The sequence below is a fragment of the Microcaecilia unicolor genome, chromosome 1 (genome assembly GCF_901765095.1).
Source record: "Microcaecilia unicolor chromosome 1, aMicUni1.1, whole genome shotgun sequence".
Lineage (NCBI taxonomy): Eukaryota > Metazoa > Chordata > Amphibia > Gymnophiona > Siphonopidae > Microcaecilia > Microcaecilia unicolor.
This window is the reverse complement of record NC_044031.1, coordinates 490,099,635-490,118,263: the sequence shown is the minus strand read 5'-3', so window position 1 is coordinate 490,118,263 and position 18,629 is coordinate 490,099,635. Positions and strand designations below refer to the sequence as shown.

At 42.1% G+C, this 18,629-nt stretch overlaps 1 protein-coding gene across 1 annotated transcript in view; it reads left to right on the top strand.

The window, feature by feature from the left end:
* ST18 (ST18 C2H2C-type zinc finger transcription factor) overlaps positions 1-18,629 on the top strand; it is a 353,913-nt gene that overhangs the window by 191,628 nt on the left and 143,656 nt on the right. Inside the window, exons 9-10 of the mRNA XM_030190140.1 lie at positions 7,141-7,337; positions 13,686-13,894. Coding sequence (XP_030046000.1) covers positions 7,141-7,337; positions 13,686-13,894 — 406 coding nt within the window. The remainder of the gene's footprint in view (positions 1-7,140; positions 7,338-13,685; positions 13,895-18,629) is intronic.

Below are 18,629 nucleotides of genomic sequence, written 5' to 3'. Positions count from 1 at the left end.
GCCTGCAATATCTTTCTCTGCCTGCCTCCTCCCCTCCCGCGCGAGTGTTCCACCTTTCCCCGCTCGCGCCCATCCGTGTGGTCACTAGTTTTAAAAGCCCTGAGGGCGGCGGCGTTCTCCCTCCAAGTCCGACACCGGCGATTCATATAGCCTGCCTTCTGCCAGTGTTCGGGGCCTCTCGCTCAGATGCATCCCGCCTCCTCTAATACAACTTCCCATTTTGCGCAGAGGTGGGACGCGTCTGAGCGAGAGGCCCCGACGCTGGCAGAAGGCAGGCTATGTGAATCGCCGGTGTCGGACTTGGAGGGACAGCACAGTTGATGAAGCTCAGACAGTAGTCAAAAAGCCCATCCTAATTTTTCAACCACTTCATATTCTGCCTCTTGCTTCCTGACAACTTTAAAAACGTTCTGTAGGAATTTCAGATTGAGTTTCATTGTTTACACAGAAGGGTCTGATGGTAGATCAGGGGAGCAATTTGCTAATAGAAAGACTGACGTTTACTGTAACTAGCAGTAGCACAGAACACCTGCGCAGGCTCACAAAGCTCTTTGGAGTTCTCTAAGCATTGGAAGATACATTGACATGATGCTGTCATGCAATAACATCACCATCTGGGTGGCTGTAGAAGTCCTCACTGTCCATGGAGAAAAAAATATATCTAATGGCTGAACTGGACCCCACTTCCCCCCCCCCCCCCCCCCCTCCATCTGTTCCTTCATTAATTCCCTAGCAGCCCAAATGGGGTCTGGACAACCGTTTCCCATCTTGGTAGGTAGGAAGTAGCAATGCCCTCTCACTTCTTTCACTGGGATTACCATCTTTTTGTAGGTATATTTGCACTAAGCATGGCGATTAACTGGTGTTTCTGTATAAACGTTTGGGTCTGTTAATTTAAAACCAGGAGTTAGTTGCCTTTCCACGCATAAGGTTGTAGCTCATCCTGTCCTTGGAATTAGTGCTGTTATGGTTTGGTAAGGTTATGAGTGGGTTTTTGCACAAGTTTGTGTATAGTGTTTTGCAGTGGAGAGATTGTGTGTTGGCCTTACTGAGGTGGCACCAAACCATCAGAAAGGGTGTAGAGCCTTTGCATTTTCCGTATGGGTGGTATATTGATGTATTAGGGTCTTCCCAGTGTAATATTTATGATACAGTAAGGTTCTGAGTGTGTTTTTGCACAAATTTGTGCATAGTGTTTTGCAGTTGAGCAATTGTGGTTAGTATATGCTTTGAGCAACCACTTTATTCTTTGTCATATGATACATATCTAATATCTAAATTTAATTAAAAGTCTATCTCTAATATAGCTGATTTATGGAAACATTTGGTACTGTAAATGTGTTGTGGATTTGTCTTTAATGGGAACCTATGCACTTACATCTTTTTTGGCTACTTGGGGTTGGGGATCTCTGTGTTGCCTCTCTGGTTTGATGGGTTACAGAGTAATAAGGGAATTTGAAAGTACTGAATCTTTTCTTAATATTTTTCCTTTAGTCTCTTTTGTTATGAGAATTGGAACTACTAATTGTAGTGGACTTGGACTGAATAATTTCTGGGGAGGGGGTTTCATGATAGCATTGTGCTCATTATTTCAATCAGTTTTTCTGTACAAGTTTAGCTTCTTTTTGTCTTTAATTGAAATTTCATAAATAAAAAAATTTCTAAAAATTGAATAATCTTATCAATGGGGTGGAGGTAGGGTAGGGGCGGGGCTAGGATGGGGCCCCACCAACTTGGTCTGCACAGGGCCCCGCACTTGCTAAGACCGGCCCTGACTGTTAAGGTGTGAAGTGACTTTGCCTCTGAGTTTTGTGTGGAAAACACAGTGAAATGGACATAAACACTAAAATTCAGGCTTTTCATGCTATTTGCCATATGAGTTTCCCCTACCGAACATAAACAGCAAAGACTTGATATTTTCCCAGAACTCTGAACTGTTGTTTTTTTTAGGGGGGGGGCGTTTAAGGGCAAAATTTTGAATATTTATAATAAGCTACCTGTGTTTATTTGCCTGGTATCAGAATAAGCATAGATCATGTTCCACACTTGTACACATGCAGCCAATACTGATGATTGAAAAAATATCTAGGAACCATGTAAATATACTCCTGCCTAGCATCGCTGGTGGCTGTCGAAATCTTGAACAACAGCCTTCCGAGGAGACATTGTTCCATAAAAGTTGCTCAGAAAACATCTAATGCTGACATCCATCTTCATTCGTTTGGAGGGACCCGGCCTGGACTCTTCCACAGATGTGACTCTTTCTGAAAGTGTGGATTGTGGAGGATCCTGGGATGTTGATGGATTTGAGTCTTCCATTTCAAGCTTCTGGTATAACCTTATCAAAGATTCTGGTGCCTATGTTTTAACATCCTCGGTGAAGATAATTGGATTGTCTTTCAGGCACGGGTGTAGACGGGAAGCAACGTTGTATAGTGGATGAATCCGAAAATAAGTTTCATTCAGGTTTTGGAAATGCTCCTTCATTCTAGCAACAATGGATGAATCAGTTGCAGTAACATTCAGATGCTTCAATAACTGAGCACCAGTGGCATAGCCAAGGGTGGGCCCACTTTGGGCTCTGGTCCACCTAATAGCAGCACACCTATGATGTGGCTGACAGGGATCTCCAAGCCCCACCAGCCAAAAAATCCCAACAACTGTCCCTCCTGCATACATTTTAAATAGCAGATCTTCGCCTGCAGTGAACAGTGACTGATACCTACTGCTTGTACCAGCCCTACAGCTTTCCCTCTGATGTATTTCCGCTTATGCGGAAACAGGAAGTTGCATCAGAGGGAAGGCTGTGGGGCCAATATGAGCAGTGTATATTAGTTGCTGCTCGCTGCAGGTGAAAATCTGCCATTTAAAAGGTATGCGGGGGAGGGGGGATGTTTGAGAGGCCATAAGGCATGGAGGCCAGAGAGGTAGAGACCAAATCACTTGTGGGACAGGGTGGAATTCTTCTGCCCACCCATCTTGGACCCAGGCCCACCCAAAATTGTGTGTCTGGCTACGTCCCTGCTGGGCACGGGTTGGAAGGACTTTGCAGATGGTAGGCGTTTGGTCACAAGACTCTTGTTGCTATATCAAAGGCAGACAAGAGGCAAATGATATCATTTAACATGGCTTCATTCAAATCCAAAAGCAGCTTCTGCAGTTTTTTATCATTGAATTCAGTTGCCAGTTTAAGACGTGTGAAGTTTTTACTTATTGAATCTAGCATTGTATAGATGCTGTTGCATCTAGTTGGAACAGCCTGTTTAAGGCTAGTCTCAAGCTTCTGATGCATTCTTGACATATGTGACAATGTCTTTTGAAACCTTTATCAGACCACTTAATTCTGCTGCTTTCTGTCTACCCTTTATTTATTTATTTATTTATTTACAGCACTTATACCCCACAATTTCCCACCGCTGGTCCTGTCTCTGTCCTGATTTAGATTGTAAACTCTTTTGAGCAGGGACTGTCTTTTCTTCATGTTCATTTGTGAAGCGCTGCGTACGACTGGTAGCACTATAGAAATGATTTATAGTAGTAGTAGTTGCTGCTGCTGCACAAACAGAAGCAGAGCCATCGTCCTTCAGTCCATTAACTAATACAAGTTCAAGTTATGACCAGCACATGATATCCACTGCTGATCCTTTAATGCAGCCTTCACGTTAGCTCCATTGTCAGTCACTTATATATTGTCCTGCCAGTAAGCTCCAAACTCTTCTAAAATGTTCTTTACAGTAGATCTGATATTTGCCGCAGTATGTTTTTCTAGCAGAGTTCTGGTGGCAAGGATTCTTGAGTTAACAGATCAGACAGTGCTGCTTTTCCTTTTCAGCAGTAGCAGAAATATGCCTAGACACTGTTCTGGCAGAGGGGATTATCTAATCTCAGAAAGCTGGCCATATTTTGCACCAATTGAAACCAGCTTCTCAGCGAGATAAATGAAGCCAATACCTTTGACCATAGAGAAAGGCCTGATGCCCATGGCACACATTGAGGCGACCACGCCAGTAACTTCTGCTTTCACTGTTACTGGCACTGTGAGTCATTGTGGGTTCACGACTCACTTTTTGTAAGTAGTCACCAATGTTTCTTGTGCGCAAATGCTTTTGCCCACAACTTTCTGCATGTGCTTTCAGACCACTGGTCCCGTCACATGACTTCCACTTCAACGCTGTCTTCTCCTTTATAAGCTCACATTTATGGAATTTTTTACCAAAAACTATAAAAATCATCCACAACCATCTGAGTTTCAGGAAATCTCTTAAGACTATATTATTCAGAAAAGCCTACTCCAAGGACTCAACATATGTCTGCACTGCCTGATATACTTCAATCTACTGACAACTTTGTACATAACATCCCTCCCCCCTTCTCCCCTGGTTCCCCTGTTCTTTTCATTCCTTCCCCTTCCTCCCTATTATTTCAATTGTAGATTTATTATTGTACTAGTAAAAAAGGCCCGTTTCTGAAACCAATGAAACGGGCGCTAGCATGTGGCTTTTTTTTTGTGTGTGTGTGTGTATGTGTCACAGAGTTATTTTGTGTGTGTGTGTGAGTGTGTGAGGGTGCGGTGTGTGTGCAGGTTGTTGATGTGTGTCATTTTTTGTTTTGTTTTTTGCTTGGGGGTTGGGGGATGTGCTGTGCTGTCCTTGGTCGCTCTTTGCTGCTGGCTGGGTCGCGGGTAATCCTTCCAGCCGGGCCACAGCTTGTCCTGTTCGCCCACATCCCAGATGGTGATGGGCACGTTGTTTTCCGGCTCCTCTGACTCCATGTCAAGCGATTCCAAATATAGTCTGTGCTATAGGCCCTCTGGCACTCTTCAGTACTGGCATTAGGCATTTAAAAATTTCTCCCCCTCCCCCCGGTCTATTTTTGTACATACCCACAACAGGAATATTCTTCTCTCGTTCAAGCGGTGGTTCTGTGCTCTTTGTGCTGCACAGATAATGAGCCATTCTACTTGGGAATGCTCCTCCCTTATTGCCACGTAGTTTCATCTGATAGGTCCGTCTTACATTGCCTAGCGTTACCTGGGAACGGTTTTATGATGGTCCTTTGTGTTTCAGAACATTGAGTGTGTTTTTTCTGATTGGTCCGTCATGCGAGGGCGGTGCTGAGAGAGATGGTCAGTGTTGTGGCTTCACCACCATGAATCCATGAACCCTTCAGGGAGTGACTGAGTGACTTCAGAACGTTGTCTTCAGAACGTTGAGGGTGAGTTTTATTATAGTAGATTAGATTAATTTACTGCATTGGTGTTTGCCTCTGCGGTGCGATGTAAGCCACATTGAGCCTGATACAGTTGGGAAAATAAATAAATAAATAGCTAGGCATGTAAATTTTGTAATGCCCATTTCCCCTTTTTGCCTGTGATTGTTAGAAGTTCAGCGCACATTGCTAAAGAATATGCTTAGCGAGTTGTGCGCCTACATTCTAATCAGTGCCAATTAGTGCTTATTATTGCTTGTTAAGTGCTGTCATCAGCGCTCATTAGCTTATTAAGCTTGTTATATCACGAACATTGTTATAGAATCTGCGCCAATTTCAGTGCCAATCTCTAGGCACACTATATAGAATCCAGGGGTAAGGGGGCAGCCTCCCCTAATCCCTCCAGTGGAGTGCTTTTCAGTAGGAGCAGTTTGCCAAAACCTAAAGTAGCAGGTATAAATCTCGATGTCGATCTGTTAGGACATTGATGTTTATTCCCTTTCTAAAATGGGGAATAAATATGTATTTTCTAGGCACACCCTAGCCATACCCAGACCACACCTCCTTGACATTTACACTCAGTTGGGTTTTTGACGTGCATATTCCAGCTTTGTGAAATGGGATCTTAGACATTTATGCAAGATAAACATATACATGCCGGTTTATGCATATTGCAAACTCGAATATTCCTTCTCAAATAACCGCCTAAATCTATGAATATGTTAAAGCAAGCATTAGTGAAGAAATTTTAAAAAATTACAAAAGGATATAAACACTTTAGTAAGTTGGGGTTTAACTGCAGATTTTAACACCCCCCCCCCCCCACACACACACCTCACCCCATAAATCCAGAAGAAAAGCCCTCTATTACCTGATCTCACCCTTCACATACACGCTTCCCCAGCATTCATAGCGAGGTCCCTTCATGAGCCAAGCCTTCCCTCTGTTCTTTTCTCTTTCCTCCTGAAATTGCAATCATGGAAGTAAAGGCAGGAATGAGCACAACTGTCTCCTGGTCTGTCATCACTAATTTAGAATTTGCACTGGCTGCCCTTCACTGTATGTGCAACAAGGGGCCAGCTGAGGACAGCCAGTGCTATTTTGGAATTCACCACTAGCGGCCAGGAAGGAACCATGGTCTTTCCTGCCTCTTTGTATTCAGTGGCAATTTTGGAAGAGGTAGTCTTGTGGAGGAGAAGTGTACTTTGTAGAAAGCCCTTGGGGTAGATGTTGGAGGGATAAGAGGTTGAGTTGGGTCATAGAGGGCTTATTGTGTGGATTTAGGGGTGTATTAGACTTCCAGTACTCACCCTTCTAGTGGTACCAGAGAATTAGCGCAAATTGTATTGTTTAACAAGAGGTGTGCTAACTACATCATAAGAATATTTGGGCCTCCTTTACCAAACAAAACTAGAGATTCCCACCTGGCAATGCCAATGAAGCCCATTCAAAGTGAATGGGCTTTGTTGGCATTACCGCACCAGGAATCACTAGCACAGTTTGGTAAAAGTGGTCCTTAATGAGCTACTTTCACATGTTTTGCCAGTTCGTTTTACATTGACGTTTTACAAACACATGAAAACTGCTTCAACATATGTTAACTGTGTGTGGTAACTAATGTAGGCATGTAATATGCAGAACACTGCATATATCTAGAATGTGCTACACAAACGATTAATAATAATAACAATGTATGATTCCTAGGTTCTTGGTTAGGACTAATATTAATTGAATTAAAACCACTCAACATTGGTGTGCCTCACGTGAATATGTAATAATAATAATTAACATTTTTATGTATTTTAGTAAATCTCCTGCTTTTGTCATCCTATTAGATAATCAATAGATTTGGGGGGAGGGATGGTTTTGTTTTTGATTTTTACTCTTCATTCTTTTTCTCTCCATCTCCCCATCTATCCTGTCTATTTGTAGATCAAACCATATTGAGATAACCTCATATGGTTACAGAACTGCCCAGCCGGCCACTTCTCCCAGAGGCTCCCTACAAAAGGAACATGACAGATTTGGAAAAGTACCATTTGACTACGCCAGCTTCGATGCACAAGTGTTTGGCAAACACACGACAGCTACAGTAGTGCAAGAGCAGGAAGTCCCCCAGTTTTCTGAATGTAAGCCGCACACTCAAATATTTATTGGAAGCAGACAATGTGAATTTTGCTCTCTTTTTTCAGTTTTTTAAATGATATTCACTGTAATAAAATGCAAATGACCTGAGGTCCATATATACCATAAGTACATAAGCATTGCCACACTGGGACAGACCAAGGAGTTGAGTGAATAAATGGTGCCAAAAGTTAAGCGCCGGAATGATCCACGCTATTCTAATATTCTGTAAAGGGTGCTCTGCATAGAACGACCTTTATAGAATACAAGCTTTGCATGCATTTCCCCCCGGATTTTATATAGCATGACTTAAGTAGCACACGCAAATCCAGTTGTATTCTTGATTTCCGCACGCAACTCAATTAGTTAACAAGTCAATCAGTGCCAATAATTGCCACTTAAACAATTATTGACACTAATTGGCATTAATTAGAATTTACGCACAGAACTGTCTAATGGTATTCTATTACGTGATGTGCATAAATTCTAAGTTGCATAGTTGAAAAGGGGGCATGGAATGTGCAGGTCATGAGCATTTCTAAAGTCTATGCACATTGTTATAGAATACGCCCTGTCTGTGCCTAAGTTAGGCATTGGCATTTACACCAAGTTTTACTTTGCAAAACTGCCCATGACTAAATTTAGTTGTGTGGATGGGCGCTCAGTGTATTCTATAAATCACACGGAAATTTAGGTGCTCTGTGTATTCTATAAACCACATGGAAATTCTATATACTTTATAGAATACGCCTAGGCTTATGTCGTTTCGGTCCCGATTTTTTAGACGTGATATATATGCCCCTGTTTACAAAGCCGCTAGCGTGGCTGCTGGAGCGGTAATGCTGACAGCCCATTCACTTCAAATGGGCTGTGTCGGCATTGCTGAGCGTCTTTGTGTACAGGGGGGGATAGAATCTAGTCCTTTATGCTTAACTTTGAGCACGAGCATTTACACCTGCCAAAGGCTGGTATAAATGCTTGCACCCAACTGATGGCATCTAATTTCTGGGAACAACCATGACCTGCTCATGGCCCTCCCATGGCCATGCCCCCTTTGGAGTTGTGCGCTATGAAATTTAGATGTATTAGTTATAGAATAGGATGTAGGGCAGATATGCATGTAACTCCTAATTACTACCAGCTAAATTCTTGGTAACCCCAATAATTGATTGTTAACACCTAATTAGCTAATTAGTTTATAAATGGATCTGCAATCCATGTCCAAAATTGCAAACCCAACTTTGAGGGGACCTATACAGAATTTGGTAATAAATGAATTTCTTATAGAAGAGAAAGGGCCAATTTTAGGGACTCTTTTACTTAGGGATGGATTTTCAGCTGGTGTGGTCAGTGGATTAAGTTAAGCATTGGTGCTTAAATTTATACGTTGAACACCACTGTTTGTTTAGGTAGCAGCAGCTAAACACCGTTCCCTCTAAGTTGAGCAGGAGTCCTCAACCAACAGTCTTGTAGTGGGGGGCGTTGTTTCACGATCACATTTTCAGTAGTTAGAGGCAAGCAAGCTTTGCAGGACTCCAGGGAACCTGCCTGTCCCTAGCGATTGATAACACAATATTGAAGCACCACCCCCTACTGGCAGCATTGCAGTTGGAGGACTTCCACTGAGCTTAGAGGGAATGGTGGCACTGAATATATGTGAAGTGCAGCAACCAAACCAGCACTATCTGTTCGGTTTAGAACCACTATTCAGGAGACCTAGTCTAAATGGGTAAAGTATCCTTTTTACTCCCGGATTCTATATAGCACGCCTAGACATGCGATTCCACTTGTACATCTAGGCATATTTTATAACTATGCACGTAGATTAATTGTTTTAACAAGGTGTTAAGTGTTGCTAACAGCTCTTAACAAGCAATAACGAGCACTAATTGGCAAAAATTAGAATGTATGTGCGTACATTGCTAAGCGTATTCTGTATCTACTGCGCTTAAATTCTAACATGCAGAGGCAAAAAAGGGCATGCTTAGGGGCATGGAAATGGGTGTTTTATGGGTGTTCCAAAATCTATGTGTATTGTTATAAAATGTGGACCAGTGCGCATAAATCTACATGCAGGGATTTACACTAGGTTTTCGTTGACATAAATGGACACGTGTAGATTCAGTCGCATGAACCTTGCTTAAGCTTATTCTAAATATCAGTATTTAGAATACAATTAGGTGTAATTGCCGAGCATGCGTTGATTTTAGGCGCCATATATAGAATCGGTTCCTTAGCGACTAAATTTCTTTTTTTTTAATTGCCTTATTTATAATTTGCCATACAAAATAGAGAAATAACCAGAAACAAAATAATTCAGAATCTGAAAAATTAATAATGAAGAAAAATATACATAGGCATAGTTCACATCTAGGAAACTACTATAGGCTAACAAGTGAGCAGAAAGTAACAAATAAATAAATAAATAAATTTCTATAAAGCTGAGCAGGCAATACAATTATATCCATATATCACTCCAAAAAACTTACATTTTGAGAAACCTGTTCAGCAGGAACTGGTTTATCAGGAAGAAACAATTCCAGTTGAGAAGAATCCACAAAAATATAGCCATTGTTTCCATACATGAACGACCTGATCACACTACCACCAAAAAATGCAAACGTGAATGCAAGAAACTATCTAACCCTGCTGTATCCAAGCTGCAAAAATCTTCCTTACAAATCAGTCCACTCAACAGGATTTTCTTTCTTAAGCACCAAATGGTGGAATTCCCTACCTAGAGACCTGAGAAGCCTGAATTACTACCTGAACCTTTGTAAACATCTTAAATCCTACCTTTTCAAAAAAAGGTTTTCCTGAGCTACAACACCCAACAACAGAACCAATAGAAGCCCAGTTCCTGCCCTCGATGTACATCTACCCTACCTGACATAACACTTCTGATAATAAAAATGTTATCACTGTAACTTTGTTAGCCACATCGAACCAATTCAGTTTGGAAAACCGCGGGATATAAATACTATTATAAATAAATAAATACTGGACCAAGCACTTAAAAGGAAATTTAAGGAAAAAAGTTGCTCCCACAGCCAGAACTCTAGGTTTAAGCTGCAGGAACTGCTTTCTACATAATTATGCCTGCCTGGAAACATCAGGAAACGTATAAATTTGCTGACCACAAAAGGGTATAGACGTTTTTGAAAAATATAATTTAAAAATAGTAATCTTCTCAATTTCAGAGAAAATTTTAACCAAAAGAATGCCTCTTTTTGCTCTCAAGTCCTGTGAGGACTCCAAAAATTGAGATAAATCTAAACTTTCTAAAGGAGTAGATAATACTTGATCCATTTTACCTTCTGCTCTTATCTGGACTGAGCTTCTTTGAATATAAAATAAACTCTCAACAGTTAAAACATCTGCATGAGGGTACCCAAGAATTATAGCAACTAAATTTCACTTCTAAACAGATTTAAGTCAGTTTTCCAAAAGCACTTGGCTCTGTGCTGATCATCTAAGTGCCTAAAAAAATCAGGTAGCATTTTATATATAGGTCTATACATTAAGGGGCCCTTTTAATAAGCTGCACTAAAAGGTGCCATGTGCTAAGATTAGCGTGTGGGTTTCCCTGTGTACTGAAGCCACTTTCAGCGTGACTGTAAAATGGCTGCATTTCCATTTTTTTTTCATTGATGGCCAGGCGCTAATTTCCAAATTAGCGTGTGCCCATTGGCACGTGAACCCTTACCGCCACCTACACACAGTAGGTTTGTATATCTTTTAAAATAGTACAGTAAAATAAGTGCATCACAAAGCTAAGCCACAAATTGTACAGCATCAGAAGAGTTAAGATATTATTCTGCAATTTAAGGGGCCCTTTTACCGAAGGGTGTTAAGCCCTTAGGGGGAGATTCTATATATAGCACCTAAAAAATTGGTGCTGAAATCAGTGCCAACTAAGCATATTCTATAGTTCGAGTCTAGATTTAGACATAGTATATAGAATACGCTTAGTTGATATCTCAGTGCCTAAAACCTAAAACCAGGGGTGTAGCCAGACCTCGGCGGGAGGGGGGACCAGAGCCCGAGGTGGCTGACCCCCTCAACTTTGTACCCCTGCCGCCACAACCGCAACACCCCCTGCTGCCACCGCAACCCCCCCCCCCCCCCCGCCGCCGCTCCACCGCCGCATCAGGTACCTTATTTGCTGGCGGGGGTCCCCAATCCCCGCTAGCCGAAGAGCCTTCTTCAGCGCCGGTCGACTCCGGTGTCTTCGTGGTGTGATCATCTGTTTCTGACACCTTACGTCCTGCACCGTGCATGTAGCCCCATGCAGGACGTAAGGCATCAGAAACAGATGATCACACCACGAAGGCACTGGAGTTGACTGGCGCTGAAGAAGTCTCTTCGGCTGGTGGTGATTGGGGACCCCTGCTGGCAAACAAGGTACCTGATGCGGTGGCGGGGCGGGGGGCGGCGGGTCAAATGTAGAGGGGACAAGGGCGTAATCTGTGGGGGCCCATGCCCCCGTGGCCCCACATAGCTACGCCCCTGCCTAAAACTACCATCTTAAAGTTGGTGTAAATCCCAGCACGCAGATTTGCACACGCTGAGCCATATTCTATAACTATGCTCATAAATTTCTGAACGCCATGAAGTGCCCATTTCCCTTCTCATAATCATGCTCCTTTTTGCCTGTGCACGTCAGAAGTTTGGCGCACTTCATTACAGGATACGCTTATCGAGTTGTGTGCATAAATTCTAATTAGTGCCAATTAGTGCTCATTATAGATTGTTAAGTGCTATTATCAGTGCTCACTAGCTTGTTAAGCTTGCTAAGTTATGTCCACTGCTATAGAATCTGCTTGGATTTTGGCACGAATCTCTAGGCACGCTGTATAGAATCTGGGGGTTAATGCATGGTTAATGCATAGGAACTGCGTTAAGAGTTTGTGTAGTAGTTTCCCTGTTTCCATATGGCAAACCTTGTGTTTCTGAATTTTTCAGAAATGGCAATTGCGCAACTTCTAAGCTCAGCCTCCATAGGTAGCTGCCCACTTTACAAATCTACACATCAAGTGCCACCAATTAGTGAAGCCACGAATTTAACTCAGGCTCATTTTATAGAGGTGGAATGAAACTATATGGGATTAAGGAGAATGACTTCCTGAATCCCTCATGTAAAGGACTGGCCAAAAATGACCAGTTTTTAAAACTTATGTGTGCCTTTAAGCTGGTGTGAAAAACAACATAACAATTTTCCCCATACTCTTGTATTCCCTGTGGATTCTAGTCCCACCCAAATCATGCCCTCTTGAACCCTCTGTATGGTGTAGATCTCTACACGTAGGTAGCAGCTTTCTGAAATTGCTGTTTACACATGTATGTAATACAAACATGTAAATGTTTCTATTTCAATGTAGATATGTTTCAAATAATGGACTTATTATAACATCTTGTTTGCTGTATTTCCCTCTTTAGGAAGTTTTGTTCTTGTCTTATGTCAGTGTTTAAAGCAGGAGCATTTTATGATGTGACGAATACAGTATGTTGGCATATTAAAATTGTTAATGTGTAAATCATTCTTAAAGAGATGTCAGATGACTGATCCCTGCACCCACTCTTCCCATTAAGGGCTAAGGGGGTCTTTTACTAAAGATCAACTTGAGTTATCTGCAGCTGGGCCCATAGGAATAAAATGGGACCTGCTGTAGATAACTTGAGCAAACCTTTAGTAAAAGACCCCCTAAACTTACTGGTCTCTGCAGCCACTTCCTATGAGGTGCATTTTCAAAGCTGTTAGACTTACAAGGTTCTACAGGTTACTGTTTAAATTTGTAGTCTCAGTGCTTTGAAAATACGCCTCTGTGGGCCCTGTTTACTAAGCTGCGCTGTAGGCACGCTAATGTTTTAGTGCACACGAAAATGTTTGCACGCCTACAGCACGGCTTAGTAAACAGGGCCCTATGTGTATTTACAACGTACCGGCACAAGAAATTGCACAGGCCACAGGTGTTTATGGTCACTTGGAATCAGGTATAAATGTTCGCATAAAGTACACTTGTAATGTATGTGTTGGTGCACTTTAGTTAATCTAGCCCTAAGGGCCTAGTCTGCAATATATATGTTGGGAGGAAGGCAGGGCGGTTTATGCAGAAATGAGCTTAAAATTATGTAATAGAAGTGATCAATCAGAAGCTTAGTCTTATGTAAAATGTGCAATACTGCCCAAATTTATTGCTAGATGAGGTGATAAAGTAATGATAAAGCGAGAATAGTTTAAAAAAAAAATCTCTGTATACTATGGTAAATAAAATAACTTTGTAAACAGAAAAGAAAATGGCAAAAATAAGTTAATTAGATATGCAAATGCTAATCAGCTATCTCTTCAACAGCAAAGGCTTTTTCAAACGCAGTGAAATCTTCTAATCGACTGCCTGGCACCCACACACAGAGTTCCTGTCATGCCAACTCTTACAGCTACGGTCAGTGCAGTGAAGGCACCCACATAGCAACAGCTGCTGCTATCCTGAACCTTTCCACCCGCTGCAGGGAAGCAGCAGCAGAGATCCTGTCCAACAAGCCACAGAGTCTCACCGCCAAGGTAGGAGAATCCAAGTGCCTAAAGCGGGGAGGGGGTGATGAACTGTGAGAACAAATGGCTTTTCATGTGACTGACTGACTATTATATCCATCCTCCCCCCCCCCCCCCCCCTTCTCACCCACCCTCACCCAAAAAAAGGCTAGTTTTTCTTTTTTATGCGAATTCTACCTTCGAGTGATAGATAGAAATTAGGGTGGCTGGAGGATTTGGCATAAACTCAGGTATTATGCAAATGGCAAGATTTTCTAACTTCACAACTAGTCCACTTATCAGCTGCAAAGAGTGTTAGAAATAGAACACCAGATACAAGAAAATTGTGTGTGTGTAGCAAATAATAGAGTTGGATTTTACAAACAACTCTTTTTTTCTGAGAGCTGTTTATTTTATCATTATTATTTTTAAGCAACCATTTATTCTGAAATACTATATTCAGTTGTATTGGGAACCTTTGTGATGTGCTGCCCTGGTCTTATCATTAATTTTAAATGTGGTGCGTGATGAATTAGGAATGTGAAATTTCTGTGTTAACAATCTCAAAATTACTGCAAACCATGATGCCACTATAACTGTCCTTCCAGTACACAGAAAGTATTTGTACAGATTAGAAAAACGATTCCTAAAACAGTAGTTCTCAGTAGGGCCCGAGTTTCAGACTGCGGGAGGTAGCCACTTTCAGCACTGAGCTCACATATTCAATTATTTATTTGGATTTATTTACTGCCGTTTGGAAGGAATTCACTCAGGGCTCCTTTTACTAAGCTGCGTAAGCGCCTACGCATGCCCAATGCGTGCCAAATTGGAGTTATCGCCCAATTATCACATGGGCATTGCGGTAATTTCAATATTTGTGCACGTCTGCTACATGTTTCTGAAAAATATTTTTAATTTCTGGCACGTGTAGTGGACTCACGCCAAATGGAATCTGACACACATAGGTCATTACCACCCAAATTCTTTACCACTAGGTCTATGGCTGTCGGTACGGTTTCAGACCCAAAATGGATGCGTGGCAATTTTGATTTTGCCACACGTCCATTTTCAGCAAAAAAGAGGCATTTTTTGCAGGCGCGCTGAAAAATGTATCTGCACACACCTAAAACCCGCGCCTACAGTACCACAAGCCATTTTTCAGCACACTTCTGTAAAACGACTCCTCAAGGCGGTGTGTCAGGCTATTTTCATGCGCATTGAATATCCTGATGTTTTTTGGCTGGTTTAAATTTAGCTGGCCAAGCTGGAATTGAGCGCTGGCCAGTTAAGTTTAAACCAGCCAAAGATATTCTAGTTATTTTGGCAGGCTTATTTGACCACCAAACTTAGCTGGCAATGCGCTGAATATCAGTGGATAGCCAGTTATATTGTGCAATATAACTGGCAATCCGTTAAGCACTAACCGATAATGTTCAGTGGGAGAAAACCCACTATCTCCCGCCGAATACTGCTAGATAGTCAGTTAAGTGCCATTTAACCAGCCAGGAGCTGTTCCTAGCCGGTTAAATGGTTTAAATATCGGGCAGAGAAGTGTATAAACATATTCCTTTTGCTTCTTCTCTGAAGTTAAAGCTCTTGAAATGGTGAAGAAGAGGCAAATTTTTCAACTAAGAATAAAAATTAAAGTAGTATTCCAAAAGATATAAGGAAAAACTTCCAAAATGAAGGAGTTAATTAGTGATTAAAACAGAGTGCTGACAATGAGAAACTCTAGTGTTCTAATATTACTTCTCTTACTGATACACTATTTATTTAGTTAGTATTTACTACCAGTGAACAAAACCTCCATTTTCTTGAGTACTAAATTTAGGGCCTCATTTACTAACAAGCATTAAATAATGTCATCCCCCTTCTCAATGGGGTTTATTTACTAACTCTCCCCCTAATTCTATAAAGTTGAACGCCCAAATTTGTGACTAGTGTGAAAAGTTGCATAATTTATAGAAAAGGGTCAGTTATGCTCATAAGATAATCAGCTAACAAGCTGCTAATTGGTGTTAATTGCTGCTAATTGGCAGTGACTAGCAGTTACACAAGTAACTGCCCCTAGTCAGTATTCTGTAATCTGCACTTGCAAAATCCAGAGAGAGCAACTTCAACAAGGGTTTGGACCTGGGAGGGGCAGGGTCGGGTCAGGAGCATGCCTAGCAGTTACACGCATGGGATACTGAATACTTGCACTATGTGCCTAACTGCCTAAGGTTAGATGTGTGTTAGCAAGAAATGAAACAAATATAAATAAATAAACATCAAATAATTTGTAAGTGGTCAATAATAAAACCGTGGCATTAAAGCCCTCAGGGGCCCTTTTACAGAGCGGCGGTAAACCCAAAGCATAAAATCTGCTTTATTGTTCTGGGATATTGCCAGGTACTTGTGACCTGAATTGACCTCTGTTGGAAATAGACTACTGGGCTTGATGGACCTTCGGTCTGTCCCAGTATGGCAATGCTTATGTTCTTAGGACTATGGCTGATGTAAATAAGCATGCCTAAAAGCAACAAAGTCAGTATTCAAAAGGTTCTCCTGCCCAGTTAAACCTCACCGAGGGGCCCTTTTACTAAGCCGCATTGGTACCTACGCACACCCAACGCATGTCAATTTGGAGTTACCACCCGGCTACCGCGTGGCCCGGGCGGTAATTTCATTTTTTATGCACGTCTGCTATGCACGCTATTTTTATTTTCCTGCGCACGGTGGAAACCGAGTGGTAATTGTCATTCTACACGTGTAGACGATTACCACCCAGTTACCGCGTGAGACCTTATTGCTAAGTCAGTGGGTGGCAATAAGGTCTCAGACCCAAAATGAACGCGTGCCAAGTTCTATTCTACCGCACATCCATTTTCAACAAACATTTTTAAAAAGGCGCACTGAAAAATGGATCTGCGTGTGCCTGAAAAACGCGCCTACACTATCGCAGCCCATTTTTCAGCGCACCTTAGTAAAAGGACCTCTGACTTGGCCATCCAGCAATATTCAGTAGCACATAAGCAGGTAGTGTCACTGAACATTGCCTGTGGCTACCTAGGTGCTATCTGGTTAGTGCCGGGGCAGTCCTGTAGAGATCCTCTGTGCTTGCTGCATGCTTCCTTGACGTTTTTTTTTACCCTAGAATAGTGGTTCTCAATCTTTTAATTTTTTTTGTTGAGACACACTTGATAGATGAGGCTCCTGTGTGTGACATACAGTACAGTGGGAAGAAGGTTGCTCCTCTGATGATGCAACTGGGTCAGTCTTTTTTCGCACATGCACATATTCATTTTCTTTGACACAACAACACACTTGACTCATCCCCTCTCTTTCAGTATCCCCAGCTCCAGCCCATGCCAGAGATTCATCCAATCTCTTTTTCCCCCCTCTCCCACATCTCCCTATCTCTTCTGGTCCTGCTTTTACAACTCACCTTCTCTACCCAATGATCAGAACTGTCAGGAGGAGAAGAAGAACTAGCAGAACCCAACATTTCCAGCCAGGTCATGATCATAGCTGCACCAAAATAAAATAACAAAAATTAGAAGCAGGGCAGTGGTGTCACCAGCTCATGTGAGTAAGTGGGGAGGAGAGGCATGGTGGGAAGGAACCCCGGTTCTAATGACCAAAATAGGAGCTGGTGTTGCATGAGTTTTGGGGGGGTTAAAATGGGGTTGCACGGATGAAATATTTGGGACACAATGGTGTAGAGAAATGTCATATGCATTGGTTGATAATCAGAATCTTGCTGAAGATTACTTCCTCCAAGCATTTTTTTCATATTATGCCACTGCTTGAAACAGTAGGTTTAAAAATATGCCTGAGGCACAGTTCTAATTAGGGCTTCTGATTTTAGGTGCTAACCAATAAACACCAATGAAACACCCCAATGTAAGCAAATTCCACTTCCCTAATACTTTGCCAACCCTCCCCTGCTTTGTCTTGAATCTACCACTCAGTTTATGCACCATTTTGCCCTGGTAACTCCTACATGATGTAAATATATCTAGTAATTCCACCAGTTAAGATGAAAACACCTATAAACACAAACTTTTTTCTACCACAAAAAAACCCTAATTAGCTGGGAAATAAACACCTACATGTTTAATTCATAAGCACATAAGAATAGAAGTCTTTCTTCAGAATTCAACTAAAAAAGGAAGTACCAGCATCATCATCTGTGAGCACTGCCCTCTGACTCAATGAAGTCCAATATCAGCACCTTACAAAGGGGCCCTTTTACTAAACCGCGGTAGGCTCTAGGCACGTGCAGCAGGTGTCCAAATGAGACTACCACCAGGCCAGCATGCCCTCCTGGCAGTAATTTCAGATTTGGCGCGTGCCCATAATGCATGGACAAAATACTTATTTATTTATTCCTACGTGTGCCGGTTCCGGCAGTAATCAGCACTTGGCGCGCGCCGACCAGTCACCATGCGTGTAGCCTTTAACACTAGATCAATGGGTAGTGTTAAGGGCTCAGGCTGGTTTTGGGGTGCACGCTGGTTTCATTTTTACCACAGGCCCTTTTCCCATCCCATTAAAAAAAAAAAGCCCTTTTTTGTAGATGCAGTAAAAACTGGCCCGGCGTGCGCCCAATACACGCGCCTTACACTACCGCAGGCCACATGCGGCTTAGTAAAAGGGCCACAAAGATAGCTACTGCTTTCCTGCCACCCTTGCAGCTTTAGAAAGAAGTATGTCTTTAGTTATCCTCAACACGATTACATGCCAATGATTCTGCTCAATGTTATGGTGTTTTCCCCACCTG